We start from the raw sequence: 27,165 nt of genomic DNA on the forward strand, positions 1-27,165 counted from the left end.
ACAGCACATGGGCTACACAGTTTTTACATTTTTACATGGCTAGAAAAAAATCAAAAGGAGAATAGGTTGTATTAAATGAAATTCAAGGCTCAATATCCATAATAAAGTTTTACAGTCATGCTTACTCAGGGCATATTACCTATGGGAGCTTTTGCAATAAAACGGTGGAGTTTAGTTTCTGCAACAGAAACATGTGGCCTTGAAATCTAAAATACTTACTAGCTGGTCCTCTTCAGGAAATGTATAGGGACCCTATCTAGACCCTGCTAAATATGTAACAGTCATGCCTTAGACCTTGAGTCTGTCTGATTTCTTATCCCAAACTGTTAACAGAAAACTTTTGAAAAGGTGGGAGGAATGGGAGGAATACCTGAAAAATTAAACAGAACTTGGGCATGCTCTGGAAGGATGGGGTCGCGCCCACAGGGCACTCACCAATAGAAGTGCTCCTCCACCATCTTGGTCACCGCACGGGACACAGCTCTTTCATGAGGTCCAAGGTTTTTGTTCAAATTCACTCCAAGTTTCTCTTCCAGAAAGTCAATAATGAATTCTGTGCCAGAAACTTTTTCATGGTTATATTCAATCCAAGGCATTTTCCCTTGAGCAGAGAGTTTTCCACCAAAATAGTTCTAAATAGAGCGTATTTTAAAAGAGAGAAAAACAATGTTGTTATTTCAATTTCATTGTATGAGTAACAGAAACACGCAGTCCAATCTTATATGTGACAGTGACTGCACTATTCAAGTGAATGAACTCTGAATGTAAACTCCTAAAGACGATAAATGGTTACTATAGGGGAAAAAACTTTCTTAGCTCAAATTAAGATACCAATTTATTCCCGTATTTCTACAATAGACTGTATCATGGGCTCTGGACTCTGGCTTAATGACAAAAAAAAAAGACCTGGCAGCAGGGTCAGGGAAGTGAGGATTTGAGACAGTGGAACTGATCCTGGTAATGGTCAGCCTAGCTCTAATGTATAAACTATTCCAAAAATGAAAAAAGTGAAAATAAACCATGAGGAGGCTCATGTTGACAAGGTTACTAACCAAAAAAACTCATTTGAAATCCAGTGGCTTACACTTGAATAACATTTAACACCACTACACTGGAAACAAGTGGTCCCTAAAATTGTATCCCTTAAGTATGAAAAAGTGCTGCAACAGGTTCAAATACAGCAATACAGCATTTCCTAAAATGCAGGTTCCCGGACCCCACCAAAACCTCTGGTTCAGAATGGTAGGGAGAGCACCCAGAAATCTGTGTGTCTGACAGGTTCCCCTTTGATTTGTATGCATGCTACAAGCTTACAGTGTTTCAGAGGATTTGATCCCAGAATGTGTGGGAGGTGGGAGCGACATACTTCATGAATGTTTAAAATTGCAAAGTGATATGTATTCTTTGCTGCATAAAAAGCAAAGATCTTAACATTGATGTAAAGGATTCTCTGTGGATGCCATGTCTTCAATCACTTTTCTTAATAAATCTAGATCATTAGGACCCAGAGTTGACTATTTAAACTGAATCCATTTTGCTGAAGTCTATACAGCCTAAATTAACCAGATTATTACAAACTCTTCCTCATAATTCATACAAAGAGATAGTCCAGACACTATTGGATAATGGCCAATATTGGCTTTTAGGGGGAAACCAGTACTCTCCACACCACACTGTTGGTAGGAATGTCAAATGGTACAATGACTACTTTGAAACAATCTAACCATTTATTTCAAAAGCTAATACAGGGCTGGGGATGTGGCTCAAGCGGTAGCGCGCTCGCCTGGCATGCGTGCGGCCCGGGTTCGATCCTCAGCACCACATACGAAAAAACAAAGATGTTGTGTCCGCCGATAACTAAAAAATAAAATATTAAAAAAAAATTCTCTCTATCTCTCTTGCTCTCTCTTTAAAAAAAAAAAAAGCTAATACAAACCATTTCACTCATAAGCATTTACCCAAGAGAGAAGAAAATGTATGTCCATGCAAATGCTTATACACAAAAGTTAACAGAAGACTTATTTGAAATTATCAGAAACAGGAAAAAAAACACTTCCCTTTGAGAGGTAAATGAATAAATAAATCTAACATATCCTTACAATGAATAATACTCAGTTTAAAAAAAAGAAAATTGATACAACATGGATGAATCTCAAAATAAGTTCTAAATGAAATTAGCCATATAAAAGTGCAGCACATACTGTAAGATTCCATTTTTAGAAAACTCTAGGAAATACAAACTGATCTATAGTGATGGAAAGCCAATCAGTGGTTACTGGAGACAATGAGGGATGAGAAAGAGCAAGAGGAAAGATTTCAGAAAGGCACAAGGACATTTTGGAGAACAATAAATACATGCAGCATCTTGATTGTGGTGACAGTTTCATAAGTATCTATCTATTTCAAAATTTATCAAATTAGACACTGAAAATATGTGCCATTTGTTGCATGTCAATTATATCTCAGGAAAGTTGTAGCTTTTTTTTTAAGAAGATATCATTAGGTAATTTTTTCAGCACTAGGGATTAAATATAAGGCCTTACATATGCTAGGCAAGCAATTTACCACTTAGCTACATCTTCAGCCCTTCTGATCTTATTTTGAGGCAGGGTCTCACTAAGTTTCACAGGCTGGCCTTAAACTTGCAATTCTCCTATCTCGGCCTCCTAAGTAGCTGGGATTACAGGTACGCACCACCACTCCCAACAGTAAAATTTTTCTATAATGGGTAAGGTAATAAATATTTTGGGCAAGCGGAATGGTCTTTACTACAATAACTCAGCTTTTCACTTGAAGCAGGAGTGCAGCAATGGACAATACGTAAGTGGATGAGCATGTCTAGTTCCAATAAAAAAGTACTGAGGAAACTGAAATTTGATTTTATATAATACAAAATATTTTTTAAATATATTTTAGTTGTATATGAACACAATGTCTTTATTTATTTTTATGTGGTGCTGAGGATCCAACCCAGTGTCTCATGCATGTGCCAGGCAAGCTCTCTACCACTGAGCTACACCTCCAGCCCTCAAAATATTCTTCTTTTGACCTTTTCTCAACTTTTTTAAAACACAGAAATTCTTCTTCACTCATAGACCCAATGGCCCACAGCCCTCATCTACCAACCCCTGTACTAAAGGTACTCCTCTACCCTTTATCCTAAAAAGAAACAAAATTAGAATTAAGAAACCATTGGATCAAGACCTAGATAAGAAAATACCTCTTTGCCAAGGTGTGTCATGGCAGAAAAATCTATGAGGATCTATTCTAGAATACTGCTGGCCAAATCCCCCTTTTAGGCTTAAAACTCCAAAACATGAAAAGAGATGAAAAAAAGTTACTGTTTCTCAAGTGAAACTCTTGGATTAGCAACGGTGACTACTGTTCAAGTTGTTCTTGCCTAAATCCCACCCAGATTTGTGTGTGCCTTTCCCAAAAGCCAAATAAAATATCTAACCACAAGGGAGAAAAACTGCAAAACTTCTAGAACAAGTATCTTTGCATCTAGGAACTATGCTTCCTACATATTGTTTGTGGTACGTACTAAAGAACATCAAGTCACTGAAGACCTCAAGTGAGATAACAGGGTTGTGCCTGGATATCATGGCCCTTAAGGGCAGTCACCCATCTGTGTCCACAGGACTAGGCTGGGGCTTGGGTCGTGGGCTTCTCCATTGGCCAGTTAATACCACCTTCGTGGAAGGCTGAAAAGCACAGTGAGTGCCACCTAAATGCTGTTTATCACTGTCTTTGATAGGGACTAAAGGGAACTTCGGTCTCTTGACTCTTGATGTCTTGATACTTTATCTCACTGTTCATTATAATGAATGAAAAGTGGGCCTGGCCTAAAATCGGGTAGTAACTATTTAGGTTACAGTTAGCCATATTACCTTTGTACAATTCAGAAAATGAATCCTCATCTGACTAAATGCAGTCCATGCCCAGGTTCACATCTTGGCAAGGAGAGAAGGCAGTAGGCGATCTACACAACCCCCATAATGCAGGCCTAGACATCATCCTTGATGCTAACAAGAAGAAGTATCAAATACTTCTAAGTTACTAGTACATCTGACATTCTTATTATAATCTGTATACTAAAGATGTAAATTTATCAAACAACATAGTCCCTGTTACATATTTCTCCTAATAGCATTCATGTCTTCCTAACACAGTCTTATCTAGATTTGTCATTCTTAGATGCTGTCTTCCATAATGTCATCTAAAAAAATTCTTTGTGATAAAAATGAGACATAAGAACCCTGCTTCTAAAAATTATCTAGTAGCTTTAGTAGTTCTAGTCTAACCTCCCTCACACTTTCGATGTGTGATCTAGACAGACACCACCTAGTTACTGCCCACTCCTCCCCAGCCTTTATGGATATCAATCCCTCTGGTCTCCTGATCCATCTGCTCACACCAGGCCAGATCACTTTGCACATCTTCATCTTTTACAGGAGTCCCAGTTCCCATCCTCTGCAAAGTCCAATCCATCCTAAAATATCAGTTCAATGTCATCTTGCTAGTGAACAGTTTTCCCAGGGTGCACCCATTATCTGCCCTCCCTTCAGGCTTCCACTGTGTTGTGTATACTCCACTCCCCTGCAAAACAACTGTTCCCATGTCTACCTCTACACCTCACTCTCCCCTGGGTTTTTGGAACATTGTTTATCTTGACTGCTTTCTAAAATTAATGCAGAGGAATAAAAATTAGTGATCAACTTTTATGGAAATGGAGGCTCTAGCATGTTTGCATAACCAGAAATGGTATTTTGCTTACTAGCTAAAGAGACAGTATAATTAATTCTATCTAAGCAAAAATTAGATGAATTAAAAAGAAGAAACTCACAAAAATGTCCAAAGTAATTGGCAAGACTATGGGTGAGATAAAGGTGATCATTTATTTGCCATTCATTTCAGCTTTTTGGAGTGTGATTATATTACTTACAAGTCAAAAAAATTAAATAATGCTTATTTTTCCATAATTTCCTGAAATATATTAAGGAACTCCTGGCCTATGGTTATTTATGAAATTGGAGTCTGACTAGTCCACTGAGGATAGTTTCTTAAAGTTGTTGTTGTTATTATTATTATTATTACTACTACTACTACTACTACTACTACCACCACCACCAGGGATTAAACCCAAGGGCACTTAACCACTGAGCCACATCCCAGCCCTTTTTTGTATTTTATTTAGAGACAAGATCTCACTGAGTTGCTTAGGGCCTCACTAAATTGCTGAGGCTGGCTTTGAATTCTGAGATCCTCCTGCCTCAGCCTCCTGAGTTACGAGGATTACAGGCATAAGCCCTGCTGAAAGTAATTCTTTTTCTTTTTCTTTTCCTTTTTTTTTTTTTTTTTTTTTTTTTGGTACCAGGGATTTAACTCAGGCGCACTCGACCACTGAGCCACATTCACAGCCCTATTTTATATTTTATTTAGAATCAGGGTCTCACTGAGATGCTCAGGACCTCACCATTGCTAAGGTTGGCTTTGAAACTGTGATCCTCATGTCTCAGCTTCCAAAGTTGCTGGGATTACAGGTGGCGCGTGACCGGCATGAAAGTAATATTTTTGAAGTTGATGTTTCCTCCTACAAGTCTGCCCCAGGTAATAATGCAAATACATGTACACTACATTATTAGCTCAGCAGAAAAGCCATAGGCTTTGAATTTTGAAATCTGGTTCTATCATTTATTCATTGTTTGACCTTGGACCTCCCTGGGTCTCCCTTTATTCACTTTGGCCTCAATTTCCTCATCTACTGAGTGTGGATAACGGTGCGAGGCTTGAATGAGAGAGTGCACATAAGGTGTTTGACAGAACACTTTCATCTGACATATTAACATCAGCAACATCAACACCATTTTGAGATGAAGAATTGAAACCCAAGTGAGTTCTCAGAGTTGGGGCTCTAGCTTGCTATAAGAGCCCCAAACTTTTCAGCTAAATTACTATCCATTCCATTCACTTTACCTAAAATGATCAGGAAATGATCTTTTATTTCATTTGACTAACTTCCAAATAATTTGAGCACCTTTGAAGGATTATAACACATTGAAAAAATCCATGCATCCACTACACATTGTAGTTTTGTAGAAAAGAATGTGCTTATTTGGAGGAGCTGCATGCTAAAGTCTGCATGGTGAAATGCCATAATGTCTGCGATGTATTTGAAAATTAATTATTTTAAAAAGTTAACAAATGGAAGCATAAAGATAAATAAAGCAATGGAAGCAATATGCTAGCCATCAGTGAGTTCAGGTAAAGGACCTGGGGTGCTCCCTCGAATATTCTTTTCACTTGTCTATAGCTTGAGAAAAAAATTCAAATCACAAAAATGGAGGGGAGAGACAAGATCAAGAAATAAATTAGAAATCAAAAGTTAGGGGTAAGGGCCAAGGTAGGGAGTCCCAAAGGGGAATTTTCTTTCTGCTTTCTCTTATTTAAGAAGAATTATTTTGTGAAATACATGCTTTTTATACAACCAGTTACATCAAACAAGGTAGGTGTTTTTACATATGTCTAGACAAATGTACAGAAGGATAGTCAAAAAATATGTTATGGTAATCGCTAGCTAACAGAATGTCAGGTGCTTTTTGCTTACTGTTTAAAAATTTTTTTTGTACTATTTGAAATTTAGAATTTTAGAAAAGGATCACATGCTTTCTATATCCTATATGTAATTGGAAAAACAGTAAAGCTGCTTTCAGAGGGTTTTGTTTGTTTCTCATTTTGTTCTGGTTTGTTTTTGTTTTTTGCAAACCCAGGGTCTCATGCATGCTAGGCAAGTACTCTACAACTGCTCTACCCAGCTTTGGGATTTTTTTTTAATTAACTGTATCTCGTACATTTTTTGGCAACTTCCTGTGGGTCTATAATTGTTTCAAAATTAAATATTTTTTATATTAAAGTATCATTATTTATATCTTGATTTTTTAAAATAATTTGTCCAATATATCAGGGGCTAAAAAAAAAAACCCTATATTCTTATAATTTCCTACTGAAGGTCACCAAATAGTCATTCCTTTCCCATTTAGGTTACAAAAATTTTAAATCTTCATATGTAAAGTCTTTATCCTAGGAACAGGGCGTTTTCATCTTTTTTTGTTGTTGTTGTTAATGTTACAAGAAAGGAAGGGGCAGAGGGCAGAGATCCCTGGGTCCAGGACAAAAACACCTTTGTACTGATCAGTCCTAGCAATGGGCTCTAGGGTACTTCCAGAGCATGACTGAGGTGCACCTGAATCCACAAACCCATGCTGACAGTTCAGGGTGCTCAGGGGACCCTGGGCATTCGCAGAGCATTCGTTTCTACACCATACAACCATCTTCCTTTAGGTTCTGTCACCCAGGAAACACTCTCCATTTATTTTCCCTAGATCCTCACAGAAGAAGAAAACAGCCCTTTTTGATCCCTTTTTAAAGATATATTTAATAAACAATAATAACTTGGAAGGGATAAGCATGGCCCTTCTTAAAGACCCCTGTAATAGGAGTCAGACATTTCAGCAGGGCATGTATCCTGCTTACTAAAAGGAGCTACTCTCAAACAGGAACAAAGGAAGTCTGGCTGCAGGTAGAGACAGGTCTGTAATAGTCAGCACTTGAGGGTGTGAAGGAAAGAAAGGAATGGGCAGAACAGTCCACACAGCAGGATTACTTCATTAAGGGTGGGAGAGGGCAAAAGATCTTGAAAGTAGCCACTGGTGGCAGTATATAAAATCCACATTTTGGGCCCTAATTACCCAAAAGCTGTCAAAACTAAGTGAAGTGATATAGTCAAGAGCAATGATGGAATGGACAGGGAGCTGCTGGATAGCAAATCTCTTCCTTCAATTTACTTCCCGCAGTGACACATCCTCAAATGCTGACTGCCAGCACCAAGCTAAACAATGATCTTCCAAATATGATCCAATGCATTTAGATGATTCAAGCCTGGTCTGTTTTTAGTCTATTTTCTCCTCCGTTGCTAGCTTTGTAAGTCCTGTATACTCTTCTCTCTGCTTCTTTCTCCAGATTCGCCCCCTGCACCCACGTTCGAGTTAAAAGACGCACTTTCTGTTTGTTCCTAGATGTCCCATTCCTTCCCTATCCCCTCACCTGAAGTCCTGATTGTTACTCCACTTTGTTCCCAGAAGACTTCCATTACAGCATTTTTCAAGCTGAAAGTGTGTCAATCACCTTGTTCTAGCACAGACTTAGAAGGATGCTGGCCCCATCCCCTTTTCTGTACTGGCTCAGCAAGTATAGGCTATAGGAAGTCAGGAGTTAGAGGAGTGATATCCTTATGGGGATAGCCCACTAGCTGGTCTGTTGCAACCTAAGGAGACTACCTCTTCCCAGTGCTGCCACTTTGTAAACCCCAGACCAGTGAGAGCCATTTGGATGATTGGCAACAAATCAAAAGGACCACAGTGTTTAGGGGATGCCAGGAGCTCACCTCCTTCAATACAACTCCTCAGAGGCACATAATATACAGCCTGAATTTTGTCCTTCCCAGGCAAGGAAGCTGGCATCCTTGGTAAAAGCTCTTAATCCAGAATAACTACATCTGAAGAGTACCAATACTATAAGAGAAAGTTAACACACTAAATATGTATGGTGTGAAGCATTCCTGGAACAGACTAAAAGCTTTTAATCAACACAGCTATCCCTCAAAGGGATAAAAGAAGAGATCAGTAAGAGACTAAAGTTGAAATCAAGAACTCAACAGATAAGATGGATAGATAGCACAATGGATACAAGAACAGAATAAAGCAGTGCAATAGAAGTTCAGAAAGAAGAATGCTCCCAGAAACAATCAGAGAAGAATTAAAGGATAGAGCATGAAGATACAGAAAACACAATTAGAGGTTCTAATATACAAACAATAATGAACAGGAATGGAAGAGAGGACAATAAAGAAACAGAAAAAGGAAATTTTTTTTAAAAAATTGATCACTAATTCCCTAGAATTAAAAAGAGATGAAGGACTCAGATTAAACAAGTTTATAAAGGACAAAGAGTACACATAATGACCCACACCAAGATACATTATAGTGAAACTTAAGAATATTAAAATATTAAAAGAAATTCCAAGAGAATTTACAGAGAAAAAAGAATGAGAGTAAAATCAAACAGTAACACCAGTGTAAAAGACCATAGAGTAATATTTTTAAAACATGGAAGGAGAAAAACTTTGAACATAGATGTGAGGTTGTAATAAAGATATTCTCAGGCTCTCAAAGCCACTGAAGGCTCAACACATAGACTCACTCTGAAAATATTCACCATGGAAGTATTCAAATAAAAAGAAACAAATTCTGTAGGATAAGATATGTGGGCAATAAGGCTAGTCAAATAACAGTAAAGTGTGTCGCCTAAGAATACCAAACAAAAATGGAAAAGATTGCCCAAATTTCAGAATTAAAATGTTAAACAGTAAGACAATTGGAAAGATAACTGGGGAAAAAAGGAGACCCAAAGTACATGCAAACTGCTAATGTATTTTTATTATTGCAGGGTAAATACAGATTTCAGTAATTTAACAAATAAACCCAATGTGGGTCTTAAGAGTGGTTACCTCAACAAAATAGAATTTTTTTAAATGACAGGAAAAATAGTTTTTATCTATCCACTAGAATGCAGGAAATGAGAAAAAAAATTTAACAAAAAGGAAGTGTAGTGAGGAGGAAAATATTAAATAGGATGTTAGAAATAACTCCTAACAAAACAGATATTACAATAATTATAAACAGATTAATTGACCAATTAAAAGACTCAGATTGAATATAAATAATGTATTGAGTATGAGAAACAAATGCACAAAAAGATAGAGAAAGCCAAGCACAAAAGAAATCTGGAAAATCCATTTCAATATCTGACAATACAGAATTCAAATTTTTTAAAAATCCTAAGGGTAAACATGTTCAAGCAAGTAGATATTTAAAAAGCTCTATATCCACATAATATGTAGTTCCTTAATTATTTCACTATTTTTAAAAAGTAACCACACACTAGGCAAAAACCTCAATAAATTCCAAAGAACCAATAATAATACAGACACTGTCTTCTCCGACCATAAAATTAAAAACAATAACAAAAATCAAAACTTAAAAAATTCCTTAAGTCTAGAACTTTGATAAACATAAGGGGAATAAAACATAAGGGAAATCTTTTAAATACATAGGATTAAATGGCAATGAAAACATAACATGTAAATTTGTGAAAAATGACTTAAGCATTGCTCAGGGAAATCTATACCTTACATGCATCCTTTTGTTCATTCTTAAATGCTGAAATAAGCAAGTGTTTCCCTGAAAACCACTTGAACAGAACATGGAAAAGCTCTCACGATGTATACAAATATCTATCTGGTGCCTACTGGGCCCTAGAGACACCAGATTCATGAGGGACAAAATTTAATGCTCTCAATAAATGCAAACCTAGAGGAGAAAAAACATCAGGCAATGGCACACTCACCGTTATCAACAGCTGCCCAGGAGGCCTATTTGAACCATTAACCAAAGTATACGTAATGTTAAAGGAAAATATTATGGCCCTGAATCCCACAAAAGTTCATTATTTTGATCCATCATGAAAATGGATGTCAAATCAACAGACCCTGAAATTAAGTATCTCTATCTCACTAAGGACAGGGCACCACTACTTTTAGACCCCACCTCCTCTGGCATCCACTACATGATATTAAACACTTTCCCTGCTGAGTGATGTCATGAGAATAAAACATATTTGCAAACAAGTACCTGATAGGGTAAGTCAGCCATCCTTAAATAAGTTTCCATTTTCAAACAGAAAGGAGATAAACTGGGGACACCATTGTTAGGTCTTGCAAACTGATGCAAAATAATAGCATCTTTGGAGTCAATCTCTTGCTGTTTCCTGTCAAAACCAAAACAGAAATAAAGAACAATCTGCATGTTATATGTTTAGTTCCCTTATTTCCTGAGAGGACCCTGCAGAGTTGCAGTCCTCGATGAACATGCAGAAGTGTTTACTGCAGGGGCTTACCTCACCCAGCACTTGGAGAATGGAAGTTTAGTCAAAGCCCAAGAAGCTCTTGCAAACTCTGATATTACCATGACCCCAGTGGCTCAAAAAAGTAACTACAAATCAACCTCCTCTGTTACTGGTAGCTAATGGGCAGAAAGCATATTTTCTGGGATGGGTCCGTCTCTTCTCCAAGTGGCTATATTTATTGCCAGGGACAAGTTGAACAAAAATGATACTCTGTGCTGATGATGTGTCACATAGAGTTCTAGAGGTTTCACAGATATCATTTCATGTAATGTTCATAATAACTTTATGAAATAGGTATTGTCATCATACATGTTCTTCAGATGAGAAAACTGGGGCACAGAGAATTACCTTGCTCAAAGTCAGAACCTGGACAGTACCAGGTGGTCAGCACCTATGTTCTTGGCCACAGACTAAACTATGAAACAATGTCTTCATGGTTAAGGCTCAGGAATAACAGTGCAGATTTGTTCTGGTATGATGAAGTCTGCAGGGACTTTAAAACAGAACATTCTGGTCCCTCACCTGGCCTTCCACCTGAAGTGCTATGAAACCTGGCTTCTAGGTTGGCTCCCTTGCTCTCACTTTTTCTCTCTCTCCTCCACTCTCTATACCTTCGCGGGTAACCCACTTTGGCCACACAGCTCACGTTTTAATGTCTCTGCTTTCTCCTTTCTCTTGCCTCAGACACATATCCAGCTTTTCCTTTTGTTCCTTTTTAAAGTGAGGACTTTCCTGGGTAGTTTTTCAATAGCCACTACATTGTACAACAAATGCTGGATTCCAAATCTGGACACCTGGGGTCAAGTTTAAGCCCTGCTTCCTGTTGGCCATGTCACTCTAGGCCTCTTTACCTGCCTTTACCTGAAGAGTGAGGATAATACCAATTCTGTATTGATTATTGTGTAGACTAAAAAAAAGGAATACCTATAAATATTTAGTGAGCTGTCAAAGATTAAATAAAGAGTAGTGGAATGTATTATTATTCAAAGAGATATCCCCAGAGGTCTTATCTCCTTAAACTATAAAATCTTATCATTCCATACAGTCCTACCTATATAATATCCCCCCCAGAATCATTTGTAATTTCCATCTGTCATTCTACCTAGCCATTTTCCAGTCAGATAAACTTCCCTTTTCCCAAAATCCCTAAGATTTTGCCAGTTACACTCTACACCTACTTCTAACCAGACATCATCTTTGTTGTATCACATGGATGCTCACTTACTTTAGCCTCCCTGCTTTGTCAAACAAATTCTCTTGAAGAAGTTTACCACCCAAGGGCCCATTCAACTTGAAGAGCTCAGAATGATTCATTTTAAAAATATCAGTCAAGTCAGAAGAATAAAAAATATTTGCTATTTTTCTGGCAATATTCACTATAAAACTAAGGTTTTCATTTAAACGAAATATGTGGGAGGTCAGTAATTAAAATCAAGAACCCACTTAGACTATGTTCCTAGTCAGCACAAACTATAGTCTTGATACTTAACTGTTTGCAGCTTTCTAGGCCTTTCCTTTTTTTAAATATATATATATATTTTAGTTTTAGATGGACACAATATCTTTATTTTATTTTTATGTGGTGCTGAGGATCGAACCCAGTGCCTCATGCATGCCAGGCGAGCGCTACCACTTGAGCCACATCCGGAGCCCAAGGCCTTTCCTTTTTTATAGTGAATGCATTCAATTGTATGACTGCAGAATAGTTTGCCCTTTCATTCACCTATTGAAGGACATCCTAATTGTTTGTATATTTGGGAAATTATGAATAAAGCTGCAATAAACATTCACTTTCAAAATCAAATTAACTGATTTTGTCCAGTAAAGTAATTTATATAGCAAAGTGATATTTTCAATGTAAATTAGTGAGGCAAAATTTTAAGAACTGAAAGGAAAGGAGGTAAATATAAAACTCCCTGCTCCACTGGACAGAACATCTAATTCTAATGGTTAATTTGGAGCATGTCATAATAAGAATGGATGCACACAATATGCCAGTGATCTTATATATATCACACGTGTTAACTTATTTAATTCTGACAATAACACTATATAGTGAATATTGTTATGGTTTAAATTTAGATCATACCATGCTTATATTTTACAGAAGACAAGGAAACTAAAGCTCCAAGAAGTTAAATAACTTGCCCAAAAAACACCAATTTAAGATCACATCTGTAATAATTCCAGTTCTTAAGCATGTCAAAGATACCAAAATGGAAACTGTCTCAATTTTACTAGCACAATCCATTTGATTTAGAATATGCAAACCATTTGCCCATAATAGCTCGTGATGGATAAGCTTTACTGAATGCCCACAAATGACAAACTCTCTTCTAATCATTTCACATGGGATAACACATTAAATTAACTCTATGAGGAAGGCTACTATTATTATCCCCATTTTACAGATGAGAAACTATGTAATCAAGAGCTTACTACAAGGTACATGGTTGGCCAGAGGCAGAATTTAATTTAAACCCAGACAATCCAGGTCTAGATACCTGCCCCTCATACATCAGAAACTTCTCTCTAGCTTAGAAGAACAGGTGGGTTGTTTCTTGTAGAGCTATATTTTAGGAAGTAGCCTTGTAATGAGGTGATAACACCTGAAAAACACCAACTAGTCACTCAAGCAGGAGAAAAGCTCCTACCTGTATGATGAAGTATATCACAGATGACCATGCCTCTGAGCATGGCTGATGAGTGGGTTGTCCATTTGGAGAGATCAGATGATCCATGGGCTGCTTTGAACTTACTAAGTAAGTTTTCTAGGATAGGCAGAGCTAGAGCACCAAAGTACAAATGAGCTACTAGTAATGAAGTCCTTACTTAATCAATCACTTTACAAACAACCAATTTCCAAATGTCTGATTAAATTTAAGATAGTTCTCAGATTAATTTCCACTCAGGGGAAACAGAGGGTTGGAATAATATATGGTGGTAGAAAAAATATGAATAAAATCTCAAATGTCATCCCAGACAAGCACCCATCTCCCTACTAAAATATCTGCTTTGGTTATTCTCATTAACAAGCCTTCCTAAATAATTCTCATCTGTCACCTTATTTGCCACTCCAAGACATAGCTACAGGTCTAGGTAAAGTCTGTGCAGTAGAAGGTCCAAGCAGGGTGGGGAAGAATTTGCATTTGCCAGTGAACACAGACAATGTAGTCATTTCAAGGTATATTTTCCATCCCATGTGTTTCAGATTTTGTTTTGTTTTGTTTCACCTGAGCTATACAGACAATTGAAGCTTGGATTTCACCTTATAACCTCTCCAGCTTGTAACCTCTGAAACCTCAGTCCTCAAGCCTCCTGTCTTCCAGGGCAGAGCCCTAGGAGCTGACAGGAAGTCGGGTCCCCACCACAGGTCTGAACAATGCCTTTCCTCAGCAATCCCTTGGTTCTCCACATTTCTCCTTCTATTTGTCCAACAAAACTTTTCAGAATGGGCACTTTCTAGGAGACAGTATAAACAGCACAGTCTCCACTCATGGACACACATTCTCACTCTTGAATCCTACAGCTCTTACTACGTGATCTTGGGCAAGTTGCTTAACTTCCCTCAGTCGAAATTTCTTATCCATAAAACGGAGATCAAGCTTCAGAGTGACAGTCGTTAGAAATGAGTGCAATCACACACATGTACAGCACCCCCATACAGAGTCCCTACTAAGTTTTCATACATGGACAGCACTTTGTTATTACTTGTATCATGGCAGGGATTACCAAAATTATTTCAAACACTTGTCAAGAAATGAAAATGAAAACTAAGGATTTGAAACTCCTTAATCCATGTATCTAGTGTTGGGCCTTGTGGTCCCTTAAATAGGGAAGGAAATATCTGTGGGTAAAGGGTTCTGCAGAAGACAGGGACCACACCTGCTAGGGTGTGGCCTATTCCAAAGTGACCTCTGAGCTCCCCACAATTTCTGCAAGGTCATTTAAGTCATGTTTCCATTATCCCTGCAAAGCCTTCACTCCTCCCTCCCCAAACTGGAAAACTGTTCAGAAGCCACATGGTCCAGGACCTTCAAAGGTTTTAGACTGGAATATAATTGAGGAACAACTGATTACCATTTAAAATACTGCACAAATGTTCTTTATATGGTTTGAAACCTAACTTGAAATAGAGCTTCCAAAACTATCACAAATATAGAATAATCTAGGAAGATAATTCACTTTAAAAATATTTTTATGTGGTTCAACTAGATCCAATGCACTGAGAAGAGAATTAAATGTGTAACATGCTTAAAATAAACTTCTCAATTCTCAGTTGTGGGTAGATAATGAAAGCCAACAAATACATTTTCCCAGACCTAAATAATTTCCCATCCTTTCAGACAGAGGAAACATTCAAGATAGAGTCAGGATGTCACGATGCCCTCCTGGAATCCCTGCAGGCCCATTAAAGGTCACCTGCCACTGTCTTTGTTATAATAACATCTTGTGCTGGATGTCCACCTAGAAAACCATGGTGTGGACACACTTCTCCCTCTTCAGAATATACTGGCCAGGAGGGATATTCTGAGCTATTGAAAACTGCTCTGCTTCAGGTAATCTTCCAGGCTCAAATTGAAGATGACACTCATGAAAATTTTAAGCATAAATTGTCATTATCAATTAGCCAAAGCCTGTGTCAGAACCCTGTGCTATTACTCTATACCAACAAAGATCTCCTGTGAGACTAGATGTACCAACAGCAGGGGTCTCCATTTTCCAGAATTTCCATGTCAATTCTGTAATCATTCTGCTGCAGCAAATGCAACTGTTTACAGCCCCGGGTGACTCCAGTGTTATGTCAAACACGCCCATGTACTAGTCCTACCCTTGGGTCTTCTACTGCTCACACAGTGACATTTAAGCTTGAAGATGGTGCTTAGCATTCAATATCAGACAAGCAGATAACCAGGTTAAGACTGCATCAAAACTGCACACGACTACATTTAGCCATGTATCTCTAACCAGAACCCGCTGCTTTCTAGAGCTTTTGCAATTGCAGCTTCTTGAAGATGTTGACACTTAGGGAGGAATAGCAAAGAACTAATCTTTTTAGTAATAGATGAGGTTAGCAGTTGGTATTCCAACATTATTAACTAAAACCTATAAGGCATTTCACAAGAGTGTAACTTAGTACATCTACAAAACCTAATTCTATTGATACAAATATCTTCTTAAGGATATTACTCAAGAGTATTTTGCTGTATAACAACTAGTAACCCACAGCATTTTTGCTTCTAGCACCGAAAGGCTGGGTGACAAATGTTCTTCCCTCCCGGTACCAGTTTAATTCAACTTAAATGCCCCTCAAAGCCAGGTGACCAGAGAGGACTTTCGGGGTAAAGTAAGGGCAGAACACGCCTGGGCATTTGGGCCGGCGTGACCGAGGGGCTGGCACAGGACCCCCCTAGCGCAGGCCCTGCCCCGGCCAGGTGCCCCTCTGGGCGCCGGTGCGCGGGGCCCTCTCTCCGGCTCACCTAATGACCAGGAGTTCGTGGAGCAGATACGCAGCTGCGGCCAGCAAAGCTCCCCCGGTCAAGTAAAGGGTTTTCTTCCACCAGGGATCGGAGCCCAGCCCTGCCATGATCCCACCGTAATCCTGCAAAGGGAAAGCGATGATGTCCCCATAAAAGGAGAAGGGCTCCTCGGACCCGGCCCACCAGCCGAAGAAGGAGACGCTCTGGTTCCAGCTCAGATCCACCACGCACGGCCTGGACGAGGCAAAGCCAACCCCCCAGTGCATGCTGCGCGGCTGGCTCCGGGCGCCCCTCCCTGGGCCCGCGCCGCCCGCATGGGAAGGGGCCGGCACGGCCCGGCGCGGGCTCAGCTGAGCGCGGAGGGCGCGGGCGGCGCGGGCGGCGGAGACCGAGGAGACGGCGGAGGCTGAGGAGGAAGAGGAAGGGCGCAGGCCACCGGCGGCTGGCCTGGACGGCGAGGCCCCGGGGCCTTGAGCCTCAGCGGCGGCCGCCGGCTGCCCCAGTAGCGGCCTCTCCGCGCCGTTCTTTGTGTCGGCGCCTGGAGAAGGCCGCGTGATGTCATTGCTCCCGGGGCAGGGAAACAGAGGCGGGATAGTCACCTACCCCGCGCCCTGCCCCCGCCCCGCATCTCCGCGGTCCGGCGGCCTCCGCCCGGGCCAGAGCTGCAGGGTTGGGGTGCGCCGGGCCGCTCCGCGCCTCCAGAAGGCACGCCCAGGAACCGCTCTCCACGCGAGGGCAGGGGCTGCGGAGGTGGCTGAAAATGCGGCTCTACCGCCAGCAAGCTGTAGTCGGGCCTGGATCTCGGTCTCCCCCCTCCCTGACCCGTTCCCCGCCTTTGCTCCAGCCCCTCCCGCAAGTCCCGAGAGCGGGGAGCGCGCGGGACTCACCTGGGGCCGCGCGGAGATGCGGGAAACGCCACCAGGCGGGGTCTGGGGACGAGGGCCCGGATTAAGGTCCGGCATCAGATTGTGTGGCCGCCTGGAAAGTACTGTGTATTTGTTTTTTTTTGTTTGTTTGTTTGTTTGTTTGTTTTACTTTAGCTTTAGGATTTTTTTTTCTTTTTTTTTAATTGGTTGTTCACAACATTACACAGCTCTTGACATATCATATTTCATACATTAGAATCAAGTGGGTTATGAACTCCCATTTTTACCCCAAATACAGATTGCAGAATCACATCGGTTACACATCACATTTTTACATACTGCCATATTAGTGACTGTTGTATTCTGCTACCTTTACTATCCCCTCTATCCCCCCTCCCCTCCCCTCCCATCTTCTCTCTCTACCCCATCTACTGTAATTCATTTCCCTCCATGTTTATTATCCCGTTCCCCTCACAACCTCTTATATGTAATTTTGTATAATAATGAGGGTCTCCCTCCATTTCCATGCAATTTCCCTTTTTTCTCCCTTTCCCTCCCACCTCATGTCTCTGTTTAATGTTAATCTTTTCTTCCTGCTCTTCCCCCCTGCTCTGTTCTTAGTTGCTCTCATTATATAAAAGAAGACATTTGGTATTTGTTTTTTAGGGATTGGCTAACTTCACTAAGCATAATCTGCTCTAGTGTCATCCATTTCCCTGCAAATTCCATGATTTTGTCATTTTTTAGTGCTGCGTAATACTCCATGGTGTATAAATGCCACATTTTTTTTTATCCATTCATCTATTGAAGGGCATCTGGGTTGATTCCACAGTCTAGCAATTTTGAATTGTGCTGCTATGAACATCGATGTGGCAGTATCCCTGTAGTGCACTCTTTTAAGGTCTTCAGGGAATAGTCCGAGAAGGGCAATAGCTGGGTCAAATGGTGGTTCCATTCCCAGCTTTCCCAGGAATCTCCATACTGCTTTCCAAATTGGCCGCACCCGTTTGCAGTCCCACCAGCAATGTACAAGAGTACCCTTTTCCCCACATCCTCGCCAGCACTCGTTGTTGTTTGACTTCATAATGGCTGCCAATCTTACTGGGGTGAGATGGTATCACCCATAGCACAAGAGTTAATAACAAGAATCAACAAATGGGATTTTCTTAAACTGAAAAGTTTTTTCTCAGCAAGAGAAACAATAAGAGAGGTAAATAGGGAGCCTACATCATGGGAACAAATTTTTACTCCTCACACTTCAGATAGAGCCCTAATATCCAGAGTATACAAAGAACTCAAAAAATTAGACAATAAGAAAACAAATAACCCAATCAACAAATGGGCCAAGGACATGAACAAACACTTCATAGAGGAGGACATACAATCAATCAACAAGTACATGAAAAAATGCTCACCATCTCTAGCAGTCAAGGAAATGCAAATCAAAACCACCCTAAGTACTGTGTATTTGCATAGCTGATTTTAAAAATAAGAATTACCTAGGTCTTCGCAGTGTGTTTGACAAATGATAAAATGCACTTTAGGTGGAGAAATTTTCCCTCTGACAGACCCATCTTAAAAGTCTTAACACTTTAAAGCTTTATCAGGAAACTCGCTGATATAGGTTTTGTCCCCCACCACACCTCTACTTCCCCATGCAGAAAATGTGTTCAGTTATTTTTCCCTCTTTGAATTCATTTTTTTTAAATGTTCCTGAGTACAAAGAACAGGCCAAGTGTCATAGAGGTTGATGATGTATACAAAAATTCTAGCAAGAACATGGGTAGTTTAAAAATTTAGAGGAACGGAATAAAGGATTGAAGATGGGGGTTCATCACTCTTAAGGTGGAAGGTTGTATATAGGCAGAATCCAGGCTTTTGCCTGATGCAGCAAAGGCTGGGCTAAAAGGGCCCCACCCTTTCCTTTCTACTTCCTCCAATATACCAGCGAGGGCAGTCAAATTGTTAATAAAATGTGGGCACGTTGTAAGCCCCAAGTAGATAAGATTAGAGAGACCATCCAGGCTTGCTAGGAGCCACAAGCAAATATACGATGTATGGCACCTTTGGTTGTAAAGTGACGCCAGCTAGCCACTGAGATGATTATGTTAAGATTTACATTCATATGGAAATTGGACTCCCTCTGTTCACCTTGGCCTGCTACCGGACTCATGTTACGGGACTCATGGAGAGTTCCCATTGGTAGGGGAAGGATAGTAGGAGGGAATTCCGGGGGAGGTCCGGGGGACCCCCGGTTCCGGGGAACGCGCGGTTCCGGTGGAGGCCCGCGTGGGAGGACCGGGTTTGGCTTGCCAGCGCCTACAGAGTATTGGCGGCTTTTTCAAAATAAAGTTTTGTTCCTGCTTGAGTGGCTCGTGATTCTGTGCCCAGCCAAGACTGCGGCATTTGGCGGCCCGTGCGGGGAACGCCTGAAGCTTAGAGGTGAGTAAAATTGCTCGCCCCTGAGGGAAGGCGACAGGATGGGTGACCATCTCAAAAAACAGTGTGTTCTTGTTTTGATTTATTTAATTTTTATTTCGAGCTCCCTAGCCCTAGAATTTTCTCAGGCGAACTGGGAAAAATGGTTGGCTCAAGGTTTGAAGTTATTCGGCCCTGAGAAAGAGAAAATCGATACAACCATTCTCTGCTCCGTTTTTGTTTCATTCTGTTTCGGCTTTGTTTTATCCTATCTTATTGGGTTACGTTACCTTTATAGTAGATTAGAATCCAGTAAAAAACAAACCAAAAAACTGTTAAGTAAATTGTTAGAGGTCCAGACTATGGTAGAAAAAACGCTAGGTCAAGCAAAAGAGAAGGTCTCTCAAGCTAGTCAGACAGAGGAAAATTTAAAGAAAGCAAGCTTAGAGGAAAAGCAGCCATCAGGTGGAGAATTACAACAGGAGGTTGCTACCAACTCCGTTCTATCACCAGAGGGCGTAATTCAACCAACAGTTCCATCTACCGCTGAGCGGCCCTCAACTCCCGTAGTTGATGGACGGAATTCTGAGACAGAACCCCAAAGATTAGCATGCCCTGTACTTGAGCAGGCAGGAGGGCAACGAATTCACCGTACTTTAGATTTCAAAACAATAAAGCAATTAAAGGAGGCTGTAACAACCTATGGGCCGCAAGCTCCCTTCACAATAAGCATGGTCGAATCTGTTACCAACTTGGACATGACACGAGCAGATTGGGCTAACATGTGTCGATCTGTGCTAAACGGAGGACAATATTTGTTATGGAAGGTTGCCAATGAGGAATTTTGCATGGAGACAGCTAGGCGAAATGCAGAAGCTGGTTACCCTCAAAGAAATATAGATATGCTATTGGGAAAGGGACCTTATGAGGGTCAAAGATAGCAAATTGAATATGACCCTGGCGTATACGCACAAATTGCTGTAGATGCAGTTAGGGCATGGAAAACTTTACAGGGGCATGGAGACTTACAAGGTCAATTATCTAAGGTAATACAAGGAACTAATGAACCTTACGCTGAATTTGTAGATAGACTTATTCAGTCAGCCTCTAGGATATTTGGTAATACAGAACAGGTAATGCCATTTATAAAACAACTGGCTTATGACCAAGCAAATCGTTGCTGCAGAGAGGTCATTAGACCATGGAGACATGAAGATTTAAACACATATATTAAATTATGTAGAGACATTAATGAACAAGGGCAATTTTTAGCAGCAGTACAACAGGCTTTAGATGCCAGGCCAAAAACATGCTATAATTGTAATCAAACAGGACATTTTAAAAGGAGTTGCCCCATAAGAGGAGGGTTTAACAAAGCTGGGTATCAAAGGAATAGAATACCGGGTATTTGCCCACGATGTCATAGAGGGAAACATTGGGCTAATGAATGCCGTTCTCAAACCACCATAGAGGGTATTCCATTATCAAAAAACGGACAAGGACCAAGTGTTTACCCACGATATCGTGGAGAAAGGTATCAGGCTCCATTGCCAAAAAACGGACTAGAGGGCCCAATGCCCCGGGGCCCAAAACCACAAATATATGGGGCAATGGAGGAACCCAACAGCACCATCAAGGTAGTGCCCAGGACGCATTATCCATTAAATCCCTCATCAGACAAACTAGAGGGAGCGCAGGGCTGGATGTCTGCACCTCTGCCAGAGCAGTACTAACTCCAGAGATGGGAGTTCAAATCATTCCCACAGGAGTAAAAGGACCTCTTCCCCAGGGAACAGTAGGCTTATTATTGGGACGCAGTTCTTCTACACTAAAAGGACTTATGATAAGTCCTGGGGTAATTGATCCCGATTATGAGGGTGAAATAAAAATTATAGCTAGTTCTCCAAGAGGTATATCAGTAATTTCACCAGGAGATAGAATAGCACAGTTATTAATAATACCCAGCCTGCATGATAAATTTTCCAGTTGTAATGTAGAAAGAGGTTCCAAGGGATTAGGCTCCACAGGTGTAGATTGGGCTATGCTGTCTTTAAATTTAGATTCTCGCCCAATGCTAAAATTAAATATTCAAGGACATGACTTTAATGGGCTGCTGGACACAGGTGCTGACCTCAGCATCATATCTCGTCAAGAATGGCCAAAACATTGGCCATTACAACAAGCCACTCAAACGCTTCGAGGCCTAGGAGTGGCGACTAATCCCGATAGAAGCGCAATGGTATTAGATTGGAGGGATCCTGATTGTGAAGGAACTATATAGCCCTATGTATTAGATCATCTTCCTGTAAATTTATGGGGACAAGATGTCCTAGATCAATTAGGATTGACATTAACAAATAACATCAATCCTAATGCGCCCACTACTAGGGCTAAACAAGGCTTTAGGAAAGAAAAAAGATTAAGAGAACAAGAACAAGGTATGACAGCACCTATTCAAATAGATCAAGAAATAAATAGACATGAATTGGGTTTTCAGAAAGGGCCACTGAGACAATCAAAATTACTTGGAAATCAGAAAGACCAGTGTGGGTTCCTCAGTGGCCCCTGACTAAAGAAAAGATACAAGTAGCCCATGACTTGGTCAGACAACAATTAGCGGAAGGACATATACAACCTTCCGTATCCCCCCATAATACTCCCATTTTTGTCATTAAAAAGAAATCTGGTAAATGGAGATTATTACAAGATTTAAGAGCCATTAATAATGAGATGGTTATTATGGGACCTGCTCAATCAGGGATTCCTCAATTGTCTGCTTTACCAAAAACCTGGCATGTTTTAGCTATAGATATTAAAGATTGTTTCTTTTCAATTCCAATTCATCCCGAGGATAGTCCACATTTTGCATTTACTATCCCTGCACTAAATCATGAAGGTCCTGATCAGAGATATGAATGGAAAGTACTCCCTCAAGGGATGGCTAACAGCCCAACTATGTGTCAAATTTATGTTAATAAAGCAATCCAGCCACTTAGAAATCAAAATCCTGAACTACAAATATTTCACTATATGGATGATGTGTTATTGGCACATAAAGATAAAAACACATTACTAGAATGTTATGCCACACTTACAAACTTATTGAAAAATTATAATCTAGAGATAGCAATAGATAAAGTACAATTAAATCTTCCAATTAATTATTTAGGAGTTCTATTATCCTCAACCATGGTCCGTCCACCAAAAATTCAAATACGAGTAGATCAACTCAGATCACTTAATGACTTTCAAAAGTTATTGGGAGACATAAATTGGATAAGGCCTTATCTAGGCATACCAACAGGAGAGTTAGGACCTTTATTTGATATTCTAAAAGGTCCATCAGATCCAAATTCACCCCGCATGTTAACGCCTGAAGCAAGAAAGACATTAAAAATCATTGAAACATATATGGAAAATACACATTTGGATAGAATTGATATAAGTTTGCCTTTATTATTTATTATACTACCAACAAAAAATATTCCTACAGGAGTATTTTGGCAGGAAGGTCCATTATTGTGGATACATTTATCTTATTCTCCTAACACTATTCTTACTAGATATCCTGAAGCTGTAGGACAATTGATACTCAAAGGAATAAAAACAGCTAAGGGAGTATTTGGGATTTCTCCCAATAAAATTATTACTCCATATACTATGGATCAAATTGATGAGTTAGCTAATGAGTTAAATACTTGGGCAATAATCATGTGTAAAACTAGTGTTTCATTTGATAATCACTTACCATCTAATCCTTTGTTGTCTTTTTGGTCTAAGCATCCTGTAGTTTTTCCAAAAATGACAAGAAAAACCCCTATCATAAATGCTCCAAATATATTCACTGATGGGTCAAACAATGGTACAGCAGCAGTAGTTACTCCTGATCAAACTTTTACATTTTTAGTACCCAAGCAATCAGCTCAAAAGGTAGAGCTTAATGCAGTATTACAAGCTTTTATGATGTTTAAAGATTCTGTATTTAATTTATTTTCTGATAGTCAATATGTAGTTAATGCTATAGTATCCCTTGAAGATGCTGGTAGGATTTCACCTTCTTCTACTGTTTTCTCTTTGTTTTCCGCTATACAAAGTCTAATCTGGGACCGAAAAGATCCATTCTTTATAGGTCATATCAGGGCACATACAGGATTGCCTGGAGCCCTTAGTATGGGCAATGAACTAACAGATAAATCTACACATGACATACATATTTTCTCCACAATAGAAGAAGCTATAAATTTTCATAAAAGGTTCCATGTCAATGCTAATACTTTACAAAAACGTTTTAAAATAACTAAAGAACAAGCCAGACATATAATAAAACAATGTCAAAATTGTGTGACATTTTTACCACAAGTTAATCTTGGAGTCAATCCTAGAGGACTGATACCTAACCATATTTGGCAGATGGACGTCACACACTTGCCAGAATTTGGAAAATTAAAATATTTACATGTTACAGTTGATACCTCTTCCGGATTTTTGATGGGCTCCCTCCATGCCGGAAAAAAAACTAAAGATGTTATAGCTCATTGCTTACAAAATTTTGCCACTGTGGGCGTTCCAAAACAGTTAAAAACGGACAATGGTCCTGGTTATACTTCCACCTCTTTTAAACAATTTTGCTCATCATTTGACATTACTCACATAACAGGAATTCCATACAATCCACAAGGACAAGGCATAGTTGAAAGAGCTCATCAAACTATTAAAATGTACTTATTAAAACAAAAGGAGGGAATTGGAAAGGGGTATATATCCCCCAAAGATAAACTTAAAATAACCCTTTTTACTCTAAACTTTTTAAATTTGGATTCATCGGGACTTAGTGCTGCGGAAAGACATTTGTACCCAAAAAATGTACATAAGCCTAAGGTACTTTGGAAAGATATCCTAACAGGACAATGGAAAGGCCCGGATCCAGTGATAGTCTGGAATCGGGGCGCTGTCTGTGTTTTCCCACAGGATGAACAGCAACCGATTTGGATTCCAGAGAGATTAACTAAAACAATTTCTACAGAAAAAGAAGATGATTTGACTCAAATCCATAACAGCTGACATCCAGAGCTCCAGCTTGGCTATTCTTACATCTGCGACAGTGATTAACCAAGGTGTTTTTTTTTTTTCAATATCTATTTTATTATTGCATTTTTCCCACATCATAAAGTTCTATTTTAATTTTGAGCTCATACAAACCTAGGTTAATGTTTTTCTGATCAGTTTTATTTTTTGACTGTGTTTTATTTTTTTGACTGTGGAGTTTTTAAACATTGCAATGGAGATTTCACCTAGGTATAGTTATAAGGCCTTTATTTACTATTGTCTTATGTGTTGTATGTTGTGTGCACACTTCTGTTTTGTGTTGTATGTCTGTATGTGTGTATGTCCATATTTCTTATATGAGGAGCGCTCATGAAAAAATGGATCCGAATTTTTTCTTTATTCACGTGATTTATATGGTTTAATTTAAATTAGGTAAACAGCTGTTAAGGATTGTTTTTAAAGGAGTTTAACAGATCTGTTTGTTTACTTTCACCTTTCCTTTTCATTATATTTAATAATTCTGTTCAGGATAATGTCTCTTTAGCATCATTGCCAGAATTTCCATCTCCATCCCAATTCCGGTGAAGACTGAGATAAAACCAAACTACAGCTTCTATGATAGCTATCACAGTAAACTGTATAAACTGATGCATCAATGAATATAACTCAACAAGTAATGCTCAATCAAGGACTTGATTTACTTTGGGAGGAAATGGACATATTGATAGACTCCTCCAATTTGAACTGCTTGCAGAACTTGCCTGGACTATATATCAGTTGCATACATTGTGAAATATCATCTGGTGCACCGAATTGTGGTACTGCTGGCATATCTTTGCTGATGGTGTCACCAGTGATGCAATTTCCTTGCCAGCTCACCCCATGTTAATTGTGGTAATACTGGCATATCTTTGCTGATGGTGTCACCAGTGACGCAATTTTTCCAAAGGAGCCATCAATTGGCTTGGTGTCGTGGCATTTCTGTATCCTCCTCCCTTCTACTAGTGATGGTCTAAAATTTGGGGGCCAACAGAGGTGAGGCAAAGAACCTCACCCCCCCCCACTGGCACCAAGGCTAAATTTGGGGGCCAACAGAGGTGAGGCAAGAACCTCACCCCCCCACTGGTACATAGGCCTATCCACAAGCATGGCTGAATACTGGACCGGTAGTCAGTGACGGGTTGATCTGATTACAGTGGATTCAACCTAAGACAGGAAGCTGACGCCTAAATGTCAGTTCTCCCATGACGGGTAAGAACCATGTGTTGAATTGGACAACCTACCAGGCACGGTCCCTAGCCACATTGCTTGTTGCTTAATTAAACAGAAGGGGGCAGATGCTAGGAGCCACAAGCAAATATACGATGTATGGCACCTTTGGTTGTAAAGTGACGCCAGCTAGCCACTGAGATGATTATGTTAAGATTTACATTCATATGGAAATTGGACTCCCGCTGTTCACCTTGGCCTGCTACCGGACTCATGTTACGGGACTCATGGAGAGTTCCCATTGGTAGGGGAAGGATAGTAGGAGGGAATTCCGGGGGAGGTCCGGGGGACCCCCGGTTCCGGGGAACGCGCGGTTCCGGTGGAGGCCCGCGTGGGAGGACCGGGTTTGGCTTGCCAGCGACTACAGAGTATTGGCGGCTTTTTCAAAATAAAGTTTTGTTCCTGCTTGAGTGGCTCGTGATTCTGTGCCCAGCCAAGACTGCGGCACAGGCTGATGCCTAAACACCAGTCTTCAGGGTTCCAGTCATAACTGGGAATGAGGTAGAGGTGGTGTGTATAGTTGAAACTAAGCCTTCCTGAGCAAGTTGCAGAAGTGAAACCCAATGGAATGACTGAGGTAATCACCAGATTACCTTCTAGGGAGAGGGGCCAGAGAGCTGCAGGGCCTTGTTTATAGGAAGCAGAGTAGATGAGTTTGGGATCAGAGCTGAAATGCTCTGGGATAAGGAACAAAGAGGGCTGGAACCTGCTGAGGGCCATTGCCAAGTAGGAATGACGCATGGAAATTTCCTTGCCAGCGTACCCCATGTTAAATGGACTTGCCTTGGAAATTCGCTGTGACATTGCATGTGTGTTTGAGAAAGGTGACCCTGCTCAAGGACGAGGGTGGATCCAGGTTTAAGGTGTATCCTGCAGGTTTGAGGAAGTATCCCGGTTTAGGATAATTGGGGTTTAGGGCGTTCCCGGTTTAGGACAATCTGGATTTAAGGCAGTTCCAGGTTTAAAGTTATTGCTGCTGGGAATAGGGCGTATCCTGCTGCCTGAGTTCCCGTTGAGTTCTTGTGAGATTCAGAAAGTATATGGGATGTGAATTGTGCGGCAGA

At 40.1% G+C, this 27,165-nt stretch overlaps 1 protein-coding gene and 1 long non-coding RNA gene across 3 annotated transcripts in view; one reads left to right on the top strand and one right to left on the bottom strand.

Moving 5' to 3' along the window:
- The window catches only part of FAXC (failed axon connections homolog, metaxin like GST domain containing), a 65,275-nt gene extending 47,915 nt beyond the window's left edge, over positions 1 to 17,360 (bottom strand). Inside the window, exons 1-4 of one of the 2 annotated variants that reach the window (XM_081294477.1) lie at positions 17,106 to 17,359; positions 16,503 to 16,624; positions 10,749 to 10,884; positions 436 to 632 (exon numbers count right to left, since the gene is read on the bottom strand). In XM_081294477.1, the coding sequence (XP_081150603.1) occupies positions 436 to 632; positions 10,749 to 10,884; positions 16,503 to 16,609 (440 nt within the window). In that variant the 5' untranslated portion in view covers positions 16,610 to 16,624; positions 17,106 to 17,359. Of the gene's footprint in view, positions 1 to 435; positions 633 to 10,748; positions 10,885 to 16,502 lie in introns of both variants that reach the window. The other variant, XM_081294476.1, reaches the window with a different exon arrangement.
- Positions 1 to 27,165, top strand: part of LOC308648711 — a 627,872-nt gene that overhangs the window by 541,208 nt on the left and 59,499 nt on the right. The window lies entirely within an intron of this gene.

The sequence above is a fragment of the Spermophilus citellus genome, assembly GCF_964194105.1.
Source record: "Spermophilus citellus genome assembly, chromosome: 5".
Classification (NCBI taxonomy): Eukaryota; Metazoa; Chordata; class Mammalia; order Rodentia; family Sciuridae; genus Spermophilus; species Spermophilus citellus.